Source organism: Schistocerca gregaria, chromosome 8 (assembly GCF_023897955.1).
Source record: "Schistocerca gregaria isolate iqSchGreg1 chromosome 8, iqSchGreg1.2, whole genome shotgun sequence".
NCBI lineage: Eukaryota > Metazoa > Arthropoda > Insecta > Orthoptera > Acrididae > Schistocerca > Schistocerca gregaria.
The window spans coordinates 226,209,105-226,224,756 of NC_064927.1; the positions used below are offsets into that span (position 1 = coordinate 226,209,105).

The 15,652-nt window shown below is 39.5% G+C and overlaps 1 protein-coding gene across 1 annotated transcript; it reads left to right on the forward strand.

Annotated features, from left to right (window-relative positions):
• Nucleotides 1–2,141: 2,141 nt before the first annotated feature.
• On the forward strand, nucleotides 2,142–9,672 carry LOC126284266 (uncharacterized). Its single transcript, XM_049983081.1, has 4 exons — nucleotides 2,142–2,191; nucleotides 3,469–3,555; nucleotides 5,027–5,082; nucleotides 9,422–9,672. Exons 1-4 carry the CDS (start codon nucleotides 2,146–2,148, stop codon nucleotides 9,545–9,547), a joined length of 315 nt encoding a protein of 104 aa, XP_049839038.1. The 5' UTR covers nucleotides 2,142–2,145; the 3' UTR covers nucleotides 9,548–9,672.
• Nucleotides 9,673–15,652: the final 5,980 nt, after the last annotated feature.

The window sequence follows — 15,652 nt, forward strand, 5'->3', positions numbered from 1 at the left end:
ACAGGGAGTAGTTCACAATTGGTTCACCTCTTACTTTAACAACAGACAGCAAAAGGTCATTATTCACAGAGTTGAGAGTGGATATGAAGTGGTGTCTGAGTGTGGCATTGCGAGATTGGTGGGGGGGGGGGCGAGGAGGGGGGAGAGTGCCCCACAGATCAGTGCTAGGGCCATTTCTGTTTCTGATTCAGATAAATGATATAACCTATGGTATTACATGTAATTCTAAAATATTTCTGTTTGCTAATGACATTAGCTTGGTTGCATCAGCTCTGTTTCAAATAGTGCAGTTCATGACATAGGTTTATGGCTTGTAGAAAAGAAACTAACGGTAACTTACAGTAAGATTCAGTTTTTCCATTTTTAACACACAATTAAACTAAACCCGACGTGTTAATTTCACTGAATGGGTATTTCAGTAGTGAAACTGAACAGTTCAAATTTCTACGTGTTCAGATAGATAGTAAACTGTCGTGGAAAGCTCAAGATCTGCTTCAGGTACTTGCTCAAAGAGTTAATATTGCCGTTTTTACTCTTCGAACTGTATCTGAAGTAAAGGATGTTTCTGGCTCAGAGACGGGTGGATAGGTCAGTAAATGGTGTAAGTTCGTGAACCTCTTGTCAACGCCTGTTCATTAGTCTGGGTATTCTGACATTGGCATCTCAATATATATATTCTTTAATGTCGTTTCTTGTTAACTATATCAGATTACTCTCAAAAATTAGCAGCTTTCTCTCAGTTAATTCTAGGCAGGACATTCAATCCGCATTTGTGTAAGTAGGCTGTTTAGGTTTTTATGTTGGTAACGCCACGTAGCGCTCTGTATGAAAATCACTGACTGTGCTGTGTGCAGTCTGTGGCTGGTTGGCATTGTTGGAATATTCCCTATATTCCCTATTGTAGTGTTGGACAGTTGGATGTGAACAGCGCATAGCGTTGTGCAGTTGGAGGTAACCCGCCAGGAGTGGTAATGAATTTTGAACACTATTAAGGAAAATACATTGTTCTCCATCAAAATCTTTCATTTGCTAACTATGACTATCAGTAGTCAGTGCCTTCAGTAGTTAGAATCTTTTTTTTTAGCTGGCAGTATTGGCGTTCACTGTAAAGCAGTAGTTCGAGTAACGAAAATTTTTGTGACGTAAGTGATTCATGAAAGGTATAGGTTACTGTTAGTCAGGGCCATTCTTTTGTAGGGATTATTGTAAGTCAGACTTCGTGGCGCTAAAAATATTGTGTGTCAGTTTAGTGATGATCCGAATAAGTAAAGAGAAAACTGAGTACGTTGAGTTTTGCTCAGCTGTTTGAAAATCTAATAACGCAAGAGTTTTTCCAGCACTGTCATTCTTTACATTAAAAGGGGAAGTTTCATTTGGATAGCACTTCCTTGGCTCTCCAGCAGAGACGTGTGCAGTATACTGCTACATCCACTTTCAATAAGGTACCGCAAGAATGAAAAAACCTTAGCTTTAATCCACGCGCTTTCAAATTGAAACTTAAGATTTCGTCATGGGTCACTCCTATTTTGTCGAGGAGTTCCTTGAAAGATTAAGCTGATTCCTGTGTTATATCGTTGACTGTGTTTACATAAACTTATGACTTGTCTTTTTTTCGGCTCATAATCATTTTATTTTATCTCTTATTATTTTTATGTTGTAATTTCGTGTACTGACCGTTCCATGACCTTAGAGATTTGCTCCTCAATTTGGTCCTACGGAACTAAGCATGTAAAACGAATAAGAAGAGTCATACGTATGGTGTCAAGTGGACTAATGCCCCTTGGTCTGACCTCTCTGAATAGCTCCGCTATGAAAAATACACAAATAACTAAATAAAACTTTTGGAACTAGACTTCGTAGTTCTAAACACTTTCTTTATCGTGCTTGTCTGTGTTTGCACGCTACCCTCCTAAGGTAACTGATAAAGACTATCGCGTTCCACATCCTTGTTGGTAGTTATTAACTCCCATATCAATGTATAATGGACAGCTATCAGCAAAATACAAGGTACTTGATGGACACGGAGCTTGTAAGCAGATATTTGTACGACCCACATTTTTTTCTTGTCACTTTGACTTCTTTGAGATAATGGATCCTTATTTGTGTATAAAAGAGTATTTTGCTGTACTTCGGCTATCATTCACGATGCAGAAGGTATTTATTTCCATCTTTCTGGTCGCTGCTTGTGCTGGTAAGCAGCTTATTCGAACAGATCTAAGTAATATATTCTGTAAGAGTAATATGCCTTCTTTTACGATCTTATTGTGCATGTATATATTTTTTATTGTTACTAACGTACCATAAAAGGTATTTCAACAATAACTATATATCGATAGATGAATAGCTCTAGACGAACTATGTGAATGACAAACACTTCTGCCAATTCATCTGTTCGTACTTCACATTCAGTGACTTTATTTGAAACTACATTGCAAGATTTCAGCACTAAAAGCCGTAATTCCTTCGTTTGTATGTACTGTCATTTCAGTACTTCGACATGGGTTTTCTCTCACCACTCTTTGCTTAGCAGAAAATATCGTCAAAGATCCTGTAGGGCTAACTCTTTACTACTTGATCCGATGTGTTAACAGTTAAAACAATAGCACAGCATACAGCAGGGTGAGACTACATAAAAATCATTTCCAATAGATGAACCATGGGAAGGGAAACCAACTATTAGTCAGTAACTTCAACCTCATAAAACATGGAGCCGTTTGGAATTAAATGTGACGTGAGTTTGCTACGTTCCCATATTCCTGAGCTGTATTGTGGCGAATATCCCCATTAGATGCCTGTTTAGCCCGAGTTCTTGTGACCTGTATCGGACAGAGTAGTTCTCGAAATGCTTTCATTAAATGTCAGTAATGCGATGCACCTTCTAGTTATACTATTGTTCGATGAGAAGACGACGGAATGGCATCTTCGTTTCAAATATACGGTCTATACTAATACATATTTATTACGGCAATTACGACATAGATAATGGGCAAGTCTTCCATACGTGTCATAAATTACGTTATGGTATACGTTCTTTTATGTTATCATTGGCTCAAAAAAAGCCTTTACCGTTTCAGTTTCGTTAGTTGAAGGTACTATTCGCAAACATCCGCCACGCGTCTGGACATGCTGTTATACGGCAGTTTCTCTTGGCTGTTCTTCGACCGTTAGCGTGTCTGCGCGATTCAATGAATTCGTTGTGTAACGTCATTTTCGTACAGAGCTTAAAGATTCTCAGATCACTCCAGACTTTGTTATGTAAAATCTAAAAATAACAACATATGCGTTAGAATTACTTATACTAATATATCTTTTGTGGAAGACTGCAGATATTTACATAATGTGGCGTATTATCGCTTATCTAAGTGGAGTTTCTATGATGCTGTTCGCTGAAATAGTTACAGTAAATTACTGATCTCTTTGCGCTGTATAATACATATTTAAACTACGAAGTTTTATTCCTTTTTGCAGGCGTCAGCTGTGCACAGTTGTTATGTAATGATAAGTGCATGGAACTGGCAGCAGAAGTTAACAATCCACCAAACAACGAAATATGGGGTTTGTATATCACTGCTACGTGTCTCTGAGCAGAACGAAGTTGTTTTAAGTAACAATGTCCAAAAATACAATTTTTCGTGGTCAAAATATTTTTACGTCTTGGCCTCTCACGTTAATTTCAGTAAGACGCCATGAAATACATTGATATTTACAATAGTCTCAAAAACAGAGCCCTGGTTGTTAAAAGCTCATGCATACTGTTGTTAATTAGATAAAATAATCAGTGGTAGTGGGACTAAAAAAAGTGCTATTGAAAAAAAGTTTTCTTACGAATTGGTGAAGTGGTCTCCAAATTTTTAAGGAGGAAACATTTGTTGGTTTATAGAAATTGAATTCACTGAAATAAAAAGAATAGTGTACAGCACAGTTCACAAAGGAGTATTTACACTGGCTAATAATAATTCTAACTCACTAAAACGAGTTGATCATTAGAGCAAGGTGTTTACTCAATAACATTTAAGGTATCTGAGTATATTACATTTACGAACTTCACTTAGTGACACATAAAACCACAGAATGTAAATTAAATAAGCAAATAAAAGCAACAACGTACGGGGTGTAATCAAAACGTAGCAGAAATATTTTAATTTCGCAAACTTTATAATCTGATATAACATTTATTTAGCTTGTGGATAACCCTGTTTTTGATGTATGTTCTGATTTTCATCTGTTTTGAATATTTAGTCTATTTTTCACAGTCGTGAACGTTATACGTGTTTTCGAGTGTTCGACTAATTTTTACTTTCGAAAAGATGTATCAAACAAGTTTTTCTTTAAAAATGCAATAAAATGCAGCACCACATTATAAAGGCTGACTGTCACTTTTGGTGAATCTATGAGTGAAACTAGAGCGTTACGGGTGGTATAAACGTTTCAAAGAGGGTCGACAAGATACTGAAGACGACGAGAGCCCCGGATGCCCTAGCGCATCACTTACTGACGACAATGTGGGAAAAGTAAAGAAACTGTTTCTGGAAAATCGCCATATCACCATCAGAGAGGTTGGTGATGATCTCAGCATATTACTTGGCTCACGAAAACAACTTTATCGTATTTCTTGTCATCAAACGTCTAGTATCAAAGTTGTTTTCCAAAACTACTGAAGTTCGGTCAAGAAAGATATCGCGTGGATATCCCACGGGGACTACTCAATGAAGTCGACAATGATCCACAACTTATAAAGAAGATTGTAACAGGCAACGAAACATGGGTATGCGAATATGACATTGGAACCAAGGCCCAGTTATCGCAAGGGAAACTGTCTGAAGAGCCAAGCCAGTTTTAAATTCGACAAGTTCTATATATGACAAGTCCTTTAAAAATGTGAGAGAGTTAATACGGAAATTATATTTTAATGATTTCTAAACAATTTAATCGTATGTTAGATTAACATACCTATGATATATTTCATGTGATATTAACTACAGAGGATCTAGCTCTACTGATTCTAAAATTGGTTTTCCTTTGACAGTTGCCGCACTTGGCCGATTTTGGAATGCCGGCTGCGACTACTCATGCCTGTATGAGGTAATATAGAAGACGTTTGAAATGTGCGTAAAGCCTTAACGTTTCCTCAATGACGATACGGAAAGACTAGATTTTTGTTACGATAAGTTTATTGCTATGATGCATTTCACACTCGACATTAGTGTCCTATTTTGGTCTACAGTTTCCAAAGCGGATGTGCCTTTATTTCAGCGGAGACATACTTTCACAACACAGAAGGCGGAAACGTCGCTAACGTCACGCTTCATAAAGTACCGAATAACAGCTGCATGTGGTATGAATACAGAGATGCTTATCAGTGAAATTCAACTGACATATCTAACGACCTCAACACTGCAGAAGTCAAAAATTGGTCGCAAGGAGAACTGAATGTTTGACTTCGAATTTTAGAAAAGTGTAGTTTGCTTCTAAAGGAGACAGAACCTAGAACATTATTGCCACCCATTCTTGAGTACTGCTCGATTCTTTTAGATCACTGCAGGTGGAACTAAAGGAAGACAACGAAGCTACTTAGAGCGAGGCTGCCACATTTTGTAAGTGGTCAACCTCCCCTTACGTGTTGAGAACTATATATCTTTGTCTCAGGTAGGTTGTAGTAGTCGAGCACCCACTGCGCCAGAATAGTCAGTGTTGAAACTCCGAACAATTAAATTCTTGGCTGCTAAGAGAGCAGGGCAGATTTCGACAGGACGGCCAATCGCGATTACAGTTGTTTAACGGCTCCGTGTGTCACTCAGTGCCGTGGGCCTGACCTCCAGCAAATACGTAAATGGCGTTAATTCAGTGATTTATTTGATGTGTGTAAGTGTTGCTCTGTGCACCGTGATTACGCGACAACCGCTCCGGACCCCCACGATTTGGAATGCGGTGAGGATTGTGTATTCAGTGCCACATGAAGAATACTGGAGCCTGACGACATTAACAGGCGATCCGTGATGAACTAAACATTATTAGCTTGTCAGACGAAAGGGAGTAACTGCCTCATTGGTGCTATTTAGACAAAAAATATAGAACATTAACAGCAAGGTATGTACCGGTTACTGCTACCTGACATCCTAATTACACTACTGGCCATTAAAATTGCTACACCATGAAGCAATGCAGACGATAAACGGGTATTCATTGGACAATTATATTATACTAGAACTGACATGTGGTTACATTTTCATGCTTTTTGAGTGCATAGATCCTGAGGAATAAGTTCCCCGGAGCAACCACCTCTGGCCGGAATAACGGGCTTGATACGCCTGCACACTGAGTCAGAGCTTGGATGGTGTGTACAGGTACAGCTGCCCATGCAGCTTCAACACGATGCCACAGTTAATCAAGAGTAGTGACTGGCGTATTGTGACGAGCCAGTTGCTCGGCCACCATTGACGAGACATTTTCAATGGCCAGGGCAGCAGTCGAACATTTTCTGTATCCACAAAGGCTCGTACAGGACCTGCAACATGCGGTCGTGCATTATCCTGCTGAAATGTAGGGTTTCGCAGGGATCGAATGAAGGGTAGAGCCACGAGTCGTAACACATCTGAAATGCAAAGTCCACTGTTCAAAGTGCCGTCAGTGCGAACAAGAGGTGACCAAGACGTGTAACCAATGGCACCCCATACCATCAAGCCGGGTGATACGGCAGTATGGCAATGACGAATACACGCTTCCAATGTGCGTTCACAGCGATGTCGCCAAACATGGATGCGACCATCATGATGCTGTAAACAGAACCTGGTTTCATCCAAAAAAGTGACGTTTTGCCATTCGTGCACCCTGTTCCTCGTTGAGTACACCATCGCAGGCGCTCCTGTCTGTGATGCAGCGGAAAGGATAAAGACAGTCATGGTCTCAGAGTTGATACTCCATACTGCTGCGAATGTCGTCGAACTGTTCGTGAAGATAATTGTTGTCTTGCAAACATCCCCATCTGTTGACTCAGGGATCGAGACGTGGCTGCACGATCCTTTACACCCATGCGAATAAGATTCCTTTCATTTCGGCTGCTAGTGATACGAGGCCGTTGAGATCAAAGGCGGCATTCCGTATTACCCTCCTGAACGCACCGATTCCAAATTCTGCTAACAGTCATTGGATCTCCACCAACGCGAGAAGCAACGTCGCGATAAGATAAACCGCAATCGCGATAGGCTATAATCCAATCTTTATCAAGGTCGGCAACGTGATGGTACGCATTTCTCCTCCTTACGCGAGTCATCACAACAACTTTTCCCCAGGCAACGCCGGTCAACTGCTGTTTGTGTATGAGAAATCGATTGGAAACTTTCCTCATGTCAGCACACTGTAGGTGTCGCCACCGGCGCCAACCTTGTGTGAATGCTCTGAAAAGCTAATCATTTGCCTATCACAGCATCTTCTTCCTGTCGATTAAGTTTCGTGTCTGTAGCACGTCATCTTCGTGGTGTAGCAGTTTTAATGGCCAGTAGTGTAGCTTTATAATTATTAACCGATCAGCCTTTATCAGTTGTACACTGTCAAACTATTTTAAAGTATCTACCTGTGATACACTAGGGAATAACGACGGGTTTGATTGGGAGTGTTTCAATTTGCTATCGGTAGGTTCTGACAACAGCAGAGTATTACGGAGGTGAACTCAAAATGGTAGTCCCTGGAGGGAGACGGCGTTCTTTTTACTAAACACTGTTGAGAAATTTACAGTATTGACATCGGAACCTAACTGCAGAACGTATTCTGTTGTCAGCAGTTTAGCCATTCCATATGTTCCTTTTAAGCTTTATTCTTTCGCTTCTTTGTGTCGTAGTGGTTTTCTGTCTGAGAGTTTGACGTTCATACTGCTACCTCTCGATTTCTCCAAAGGTCTTCTTAATTTTTGTAAAGAAGGCATCTATCTTTTCCATATAGGTGCTTACACAACCTCGCATTTTTTCTATAGCTATTCCTGCTTAGTCATTTTGTACTTTCTGTCAGTCTGATTACTCACAAATATGTATTCCACTTTACTTGCTTAATTTGATATATTTTTATATTTTTTCGTTTTGGCCAATACATTCAGGCTACAGCTTGTTACAAATCATGATCCCTTTGAATGTCTCAACAGCTACAGATTCTGCTTCCTTATATTTCTTGTAACTAACAACAATCGACCATCAAAATTGCATTTTCAAATTTTCCTGTATCTCACAATAAGTATTTCAGTATCTTCACTATCCGTGGAGCTTGTAAGCATTTATTACTGTAGTGGGAGTTTTCTACATGGGTAGGATGTTTTCGTCATCAGTCTTCTGATTGGTTTGATGCGGCTTGCAATGAACTCCTCTCCTGTGCCAACCTTTCCATCTAGAGTAGCACTTGCAACCTATGTCATCACCGATGTTCCGCATGTAACCAATCTCTGCTTAATCTACAGCTGTTACTGTCTGCATCTACCTCTAGCACCACGGAAGTCATTCTTTGATCTTGTGAGGTATATCCTATCTCTACTTATTTTCCTTGATTTCCATAAATTCCTTTCTTCACCGATTCTGCAGGGAACCTTCTCCTTCCTTACCTCATCAGTCCACTTAATTTTCATCGTTTTTCTTTAGCACCACATCTCAGAATGCTATTATAGTGTGATCAGTATGCTCCGCATAGCAGTTACTTCAATTTCTATTTTCTTATTCTTTACTCGACCTACTCGTGCATTACACCATTTCATTTTGTGTTTATAAACCTGCATTTACCCGGACAGAAGTCCCGTTCTTCCGTTGACAGGTCATCGCTGTTTCTCACTACATCCAATTTCAGCCTATCCATTTCTCGTTTTACACTCTCTAACATACCTATCTGATTAAGGGATGTAACAATGTGTGCTCCGAGTTGTAGAACGCCTATCCTATTTTTTTATGACGACGATATTCTCTAAATAGCCCCTAGCCGAACATGCAAATGGGTACTATATTATCTGTGGAATATTTTACCCAAGGGGATTCATCATCATTAATCCGAGCAGGTATCTTTACGCCCTTTGAAAAAGTAACGGTTGTCGTTTCCCTTTCTCTCAACATTATACAGTAATATGTTAGCTAATTTTACAAGACTATTTCAGTAAATCATTCAGACTGTTGCCGCTGCAGTCACTGGCAAGCCTGCAGCCCTTCTTCAGGGATCACAGTTTATTGTGGCCTATGTACACATCCATCTCCGTTGTAGTTGCACCTACGGTGGACAAGCTGTGCCGTCAGGCATGAAAACCACCACAGCTGGGCCAATACCATGGTTCACGGGCTGGCCTGTAATTTGTACACTACATTAAAAGCAATCACGTGTTATTTATAAAATATTATGTTGGCTTCTGATATATCTGAAACTAAGTAACATGATTGATATTTTTGGTTGTTCACTCTAGGGTACTTGGAGTGAAGCAGGTTCAACTGAGGAAGATGGGTCGGCTCCCAGTAATGAACGATCGCGTTCGCGCAGAAAGGTTGCGCGCCAGTCCAGACATGTTTCTGTTCAGCATCGTAATAACTGAGAAAACCATCGCCACTGAAGGCAGAAACAAGTTCTAAGAAGTTTATCGCTACTTCCCTAAATTGAAAAATAGCGGCACGCTATGTAGAAATAATTTACAAAAAAATTAAAGGAACTTCCACAGATCGCATGTAGATTAATCACTTTTTTCTTAATGATGTCCAGGCCGATTTATTATTTGATATCACAAAAGCTATTTCAATGTACATGCTTTACTTCCACATCATTTTAACATCAATGCAGCCGTAACCGATATCAATTCAGCAACAAAATATTCTGGTTATCACGCTAATTCAATCCTAAAAAACAGCCTTGTGACTCACTCCGGTACTCTATACCGTTTGCTTCAACTAACAAGAGCACAAAACACTCGTCATTAAGGTATTACAGAAATACCTGAGAGGAATTACCTAGTACCATGGAGAAGCAAAGAAAATTGCGCAGGAAGAAGAAGCAAGTTATATTAAAGACATTAACCAAGAATAAAAAAACTCTAAACAAATCAAAAAATTAATGTTCCAATACAGAAATTCATTTATGAGGCACATATATATTTCCTTGTAGTAATATGTTCCGAAAAGCCTAGCGCCAAATTACGAATCTTCAGAGGGGATATATCGCGTTCTGTTGATAATGGAGATAGGGGGTCAAGTGTGTCGGATTTATGTACCAATCGGAAGAACGACAATACCTATAATAGAGATTCAAATTTTAAACATCCTGGCACTTTGAGCCAGTTGGTTGGTACTTTTGCACTGAGTGTGGTCCAAGATTGACTTTAGGTCTCTTATGAAATTACCATATGTTCTTGGGCGATACCCTATAGAACGCCGAAAAACCATAGTTTTTGGATACCAAAACAACCAGTCGTGAGGATGTAGATATCTGTAATTTCTATTGACGGCAGATCTTCCGGATTTTTGCTATGTGTTCTCAAGATGATATTCTCGGGAAATGTAGAAATTTTTCCGATATCGTTATCCATTACCGATTTCCAGAGGTTCGAAATTACCATACTCATGCAGGAAACCACAAAAACCCGTAAGCCGTTTTTGCACCGTGGACCCCAATATCTACAAAACTAAGCATAGCAAACGGATCAGATCTAAAGGTAGGCTACACATTTTAGGCATTTATTTTGAGAAGTGTGTTTCCCGTGTTCGAGCATCTTTATCCATTATAAACACAACAGGAAATACATGATTTCTGCGTACCAAAAATATCATTTGTGGTAAAATCCAGTTCCACATTTTCTATTGCGGAAAACTGTCCAAATTTTTTCGATACGTTTTTATGATTTCGGGAGGCCATGAAACTTTTTACCGTATCTATCCGTTACATAGATCAAGAGGCTCAAATTTACCATACTTAAGTACGTAAAATGTACATGTAATATACAGTCGAAGGCGTAAATGTAGTCTTAACTGACGTAGTGAACACATGGAAAGGGGTCTGAAGTCATCGCAAGGATGAATTCACCAGACTATATTGTTAATATTGTAGGATGTGCGGTCCTCTAGTTAAGTAAAATACCGTTTTTTTCCAAGTACCCAGACATGTTTCAGCACCACTGTGCCATCATTAGTGGGTTTCCGTTTTATTTAATCTTTACACTTGGTGTGCATGATTTTTCAGGACCATTTGTGTATTATTTATTACTTTTAGCTTGTCAGGTTTTCGTGTGGCAAGCCTTTTTATTTCAGCATCATGGTGAAGTTCCGTGATGCACACTTGAATATAGCACTTATTTTCACAGATTACACAGTCTCTTGGTGAAGTGCAAAGTGCTTTAACGACCTTATCTGTGAAAATAAGTGTTATATTTACGTGTACATCACGATGTTCTGTGCTAAGAGAGTGCGAACATGTTCGAAGCAAAAAATTATTGATGAGGAAGACAGAATGATTATTGACGCAGTTGGTCTTTCAAAGAGGACTGTATTAGCCTTTTTCTGTGCTGCTACAGGAGCTTTGTTCAGCTACTTTAATTAAATTGTTGTAGTACATACTGGAAAAAGAAATACTGCTCTACAGTCAATATTAGGAAGCTGAGAGTTAAATTAAGAAAAAGACGTCGGGCATCATTTGAAATCAGCGTTTTATGAAACTGTTAAGTTCAGATCGCTTTAATGTGCGCTTTTAGCGATTGTGAGATACAAGCTTCACTCAGTATTACTGAGATTTGTACCCTTTTTGTATTTGCTAGAGGATATCAAGTCGCTGGTCGAATAGTATTTTAAGAAACGGAGATGGCATCACAAATTCTGTTCTTATTTACTGGACCAATACACAGTACGGCAAATTAGTAGTTTAGTATGGTAAACTACAGCAACATGGCGTCTTGCAGATGAAACAGCACGTGTTGTTGGAAAGAAATAATTCATTACGTAACTGGTATGGAATATGGTTTCTTTGAGAGTGAATCCTCGTGCGATTATAGGGTAATAGACTTGTACTATCAACTAAATCCATAAGTTACCATTAATCATCAGAGGCATGCATTAATGAAAAGTAATTATGTGGATTTTTCATATTGTAACCAGTGACTAAATGGCCTATTATTGCAATTTGATGTATGTGTTACTCTTAAATAGTACTAATATTTAAAGGACGAACAATAGGACAGTTTCTAAGATAATTGCCTGGATCCCATTAACTTTAAACTATTGGACATCCTATTAACTGTTCAGAAGCTGCAAGGTCCACATTTTTTGCCTTCTATCCTCATTCAGTTTTCATGAAGAACTCCTTGAAATTAATATCAAAGAGCATGGCCGTACCACACAGACATCGTTGATTACGACCCTAACCGCAACATATTGTATGTCTATTATTATATATCTTAAGGAACTGTTTTATGTCGTAGACATGATTCCCTATGTACCTGCAATGCATCAAGGGTATTTTTTACCTCTGACTCACTGCGAAGCCACATATCAGGTTGATGAACATGATTAACTTACATCATTTTTTTTATTAAGGTAGGAGCTACGATAACTGTGATCAATGACGCCAAACGTTGGCATTGAATACCTGCTGCTATAAAATCACAAGCCGTCAAGTTATTTGTATTCCTTGTACATAATACCATTTTTCGCTGTGTGCAGTAGTTCTACTTCACATGACAAGATACCTCAAAGTATGTGGTAGCTTATAGTACAGTAAATATACCTCTCATGACTAACACCTGATTTATGAAATTTTTTGAACTTTTATATGCCTCTCCTGTAAAATTTGCTTCATATGGTTTACAATTATCTAGCCACGGGGATCTAAGCTGACATTTCATTTCTCTTGTGGGGCTTACACTTTAAGTTATGTACGCAGGGTTCTGTACTACACCTACATTTGACTTTGCTATTACCTCAACGTAACCCATTATTATTGTGATGCATAGTATCAATAATATCATATTGTAGCCTTTCTGGTGACGTCGGTTGATACCTAACGTCTCTCTGTAACTTAAAATACCTTGTAATACCTCCGTCATCATCTTTTTCCTTACAGATGCCTAAACCCATACTTATGGCGCCAGCCGAACTCAGATATTTCATTCAAATACTTTTTACATGCAGTACACAGTATTGTTTTCGAATGCAGAAAGAGAAAACTAATTTGATACTGCGCTAAACGTCATTGTCAGACACAAGATCTTCTACTTGGTGTATTAGGTGCACATTAGAACTAGTAGTAGACAAGAGCGCTGTTCCGATCTTCGAGAAAATGTACTTCTCCGTAAGAGGGGATGAAATACTTGACTGCTGTACATGTACGTCAGAGCGTCCCCAGACGATGCGCTCTAATGACGTTCCGTACTTAATCCCATTGAAATGAATCTGGATCCCGATGCCCTAAGAGAACGGCTGAAGTTGGCACCTACTCTCAGAACACGTTTGAAACCAAGTGTTATCAGCCGAATGGAACTGTCGAAACTGCTACTTCCTAGCGATTCATTCAAAGATTTGAGGCGATACTTTTGCTGCAGTCTGACGAGGACTCAGTTCATCGTTACAAAATCTAACATCCCTCCTGCAAAAAGTACGAGCCAGTGGAACTTAGGAGCCAACTGCTTTTAAGCCTTCAACATCTGCCGCTGCTGTGAACTTTAGTCGCCACAAAGCATGACCCAGGGTTGAAAATCTTCGCCATTTTGCATGTGACTATTGCGTAACGTTACTAACAGTGTTCCGTGATATCTAAACAACCTTTTGTCCACAAGCACACGCACATGAATGCACACATGCAAACACACACACACACACACACACACACACACATACACACACACACACACACACACACACACACACACACACATGCGCTCACGCACGCACAAAAACACACATACATATACAAACACACACAGCCAAAATAAAATAATCCAATACAGTGGTTGCTAGAGGTAACAGCATCGGATTTATTTCTACGACTTTTTTGATAACTGTGTATATAACATTACCGAAGATAAAGTCATGTGGCTAACCTGTGTGGGGTACTCCGAAGGGCACACGAAAGATTTTTTATTCTTCGTGTACAGATACACCTCCGTGAGCTGTAATACTTGTGTTTTACATCTAACTTACGAGCGTAAATGTTTTAACGGATGAATGCTCTGTTTAGTGTTGGATGACACAGAAAGGCCAGCCGGGGTGGCCGAGCGGTTCTAGGCCCTACAGTTTGGAACCGCACGACCGCTACGGTCGCAGGTTCGAATCCTGCCTTGGGCATGGATGTTTGTGATGTCCTTAGGTTAGTTAGGTTTAAGTAGTTCTAATTTCTAGGGGACTGATGACCTCAGAAGTTAAGTCCCATAGTGTTCAGAGCCATTTGAACCATTTAAACCATTGACACAGAAAGAAAGCAGATGAAGAAGCTCGGCACCGGCACATACCGACGTCCAATAACAAGAGGACCACAGGTTTTAACGGTCCCATTCAATGGATGGTTCATCAACAACAGTCGTACTTGCGGTCCCTCAATCGTACACTGAGCAGAAGTTTAGAAACCAGCTTACGAGTATGAAGAAAAATCTGCTAGAGATGCACCTAAATGGTTTGTTTCAAATCATGCATCATCTCGACACATTCCTGCACAGGATATATTAAAGGTACTACATTCGAAGTATGTTCCTGGTAGTGCAGTCCAATAATGCACTGTTTTCTGTTCACGTTTTGAAAATTATTTGAAGGTCCGTGTTGCGAAGTTTTGGACATGCTCTCACTTCTGGCCTTCAACGCCGAATTATGCAGGATGAAAATGTATCCTTTTTCCTAACAGCTTCATATGACTGCTGGAGGCATTTGTACGTAGTACCTTGTATTAAAATGTCTACCATTATTTGCGATAGACCCTAGCAAAACATGAAGATACACAGTGTGCCAAGTTAGAGGACAGTGTGGCAAATGCTTCGAAAACATAATTTGTAGCGTTGGCAGCTGCCGAATTATCGCTCCGGCTTACTTTTTTATTTTTAAATTTTAATAAGTACAGTAATTTTGGTGTGTTTAAGTAAGATGTGTATCACCTGATCAAATAGTAACAAGATGACACAGCCATGAAACAGCCCTTTCGTTAGGTGAAGATTTCCAACAAAGATCAATCCCACTGTGCCAAATGTAGCTAAACGCGTGGCTGACGCAATATGGCTCGTCTGTTTACCTGTCAGAATGTAACATATTAGTGTGTAGCGATCAGACAACTTGCTCGAGAATGTATTTGGCTTCTCAGACTGTATATGACAGTCGAAACGGTGGATATGTGCTGGAAGGTATATTGACCGTCCCAAGTTCTCACGATGTGTTTTATAGACACTTTTTAAAAGATACATATACCCACAGGTGTGAAAAATGAAATACACCAACGAAATAGAACACTACATGAGGATGCTCGAATGGGTGACCTTCATTCTATGCAAAACTTGTTTACGAATCAAATCTCATTTACAAGCCAGGGGTAAATCGATCTCCGCAATGCGCACTGCAGGTAAGTTCAAAAACCATTCGGTCTCAGAGAAGCGGGTAAACAATAGCGTTGGTCTGTAAACGAACTGTGGGTTTTACTAGAACCACATCGTTGGTTCCTGTATTATTTATAGGACTCTAAATAG

Coding starts and splice junctions, on each gene's coding strand:
- LOC126284266 (XM_049983081.1), top strand. CDS start 2,146: ATGCAGAAGGTATTTATTTCCATCTTTCTGGTCGCTGCTTGTGCTG. Junction 2,192..3,468: donor TCTGGTCGCTGCTTGTGCTG/GTAAGCAGCTTA, acceptor TCCTTTTTGCAG/GCGTCAGCTGTGCACAGTTG. Junction 3,556..5,026: donor ACCAAACAACGAAATATGGG/GTTTGTATATCA, acceptor TTCCTTTGACAG/TTGCCGCACTTGGCCGATTT.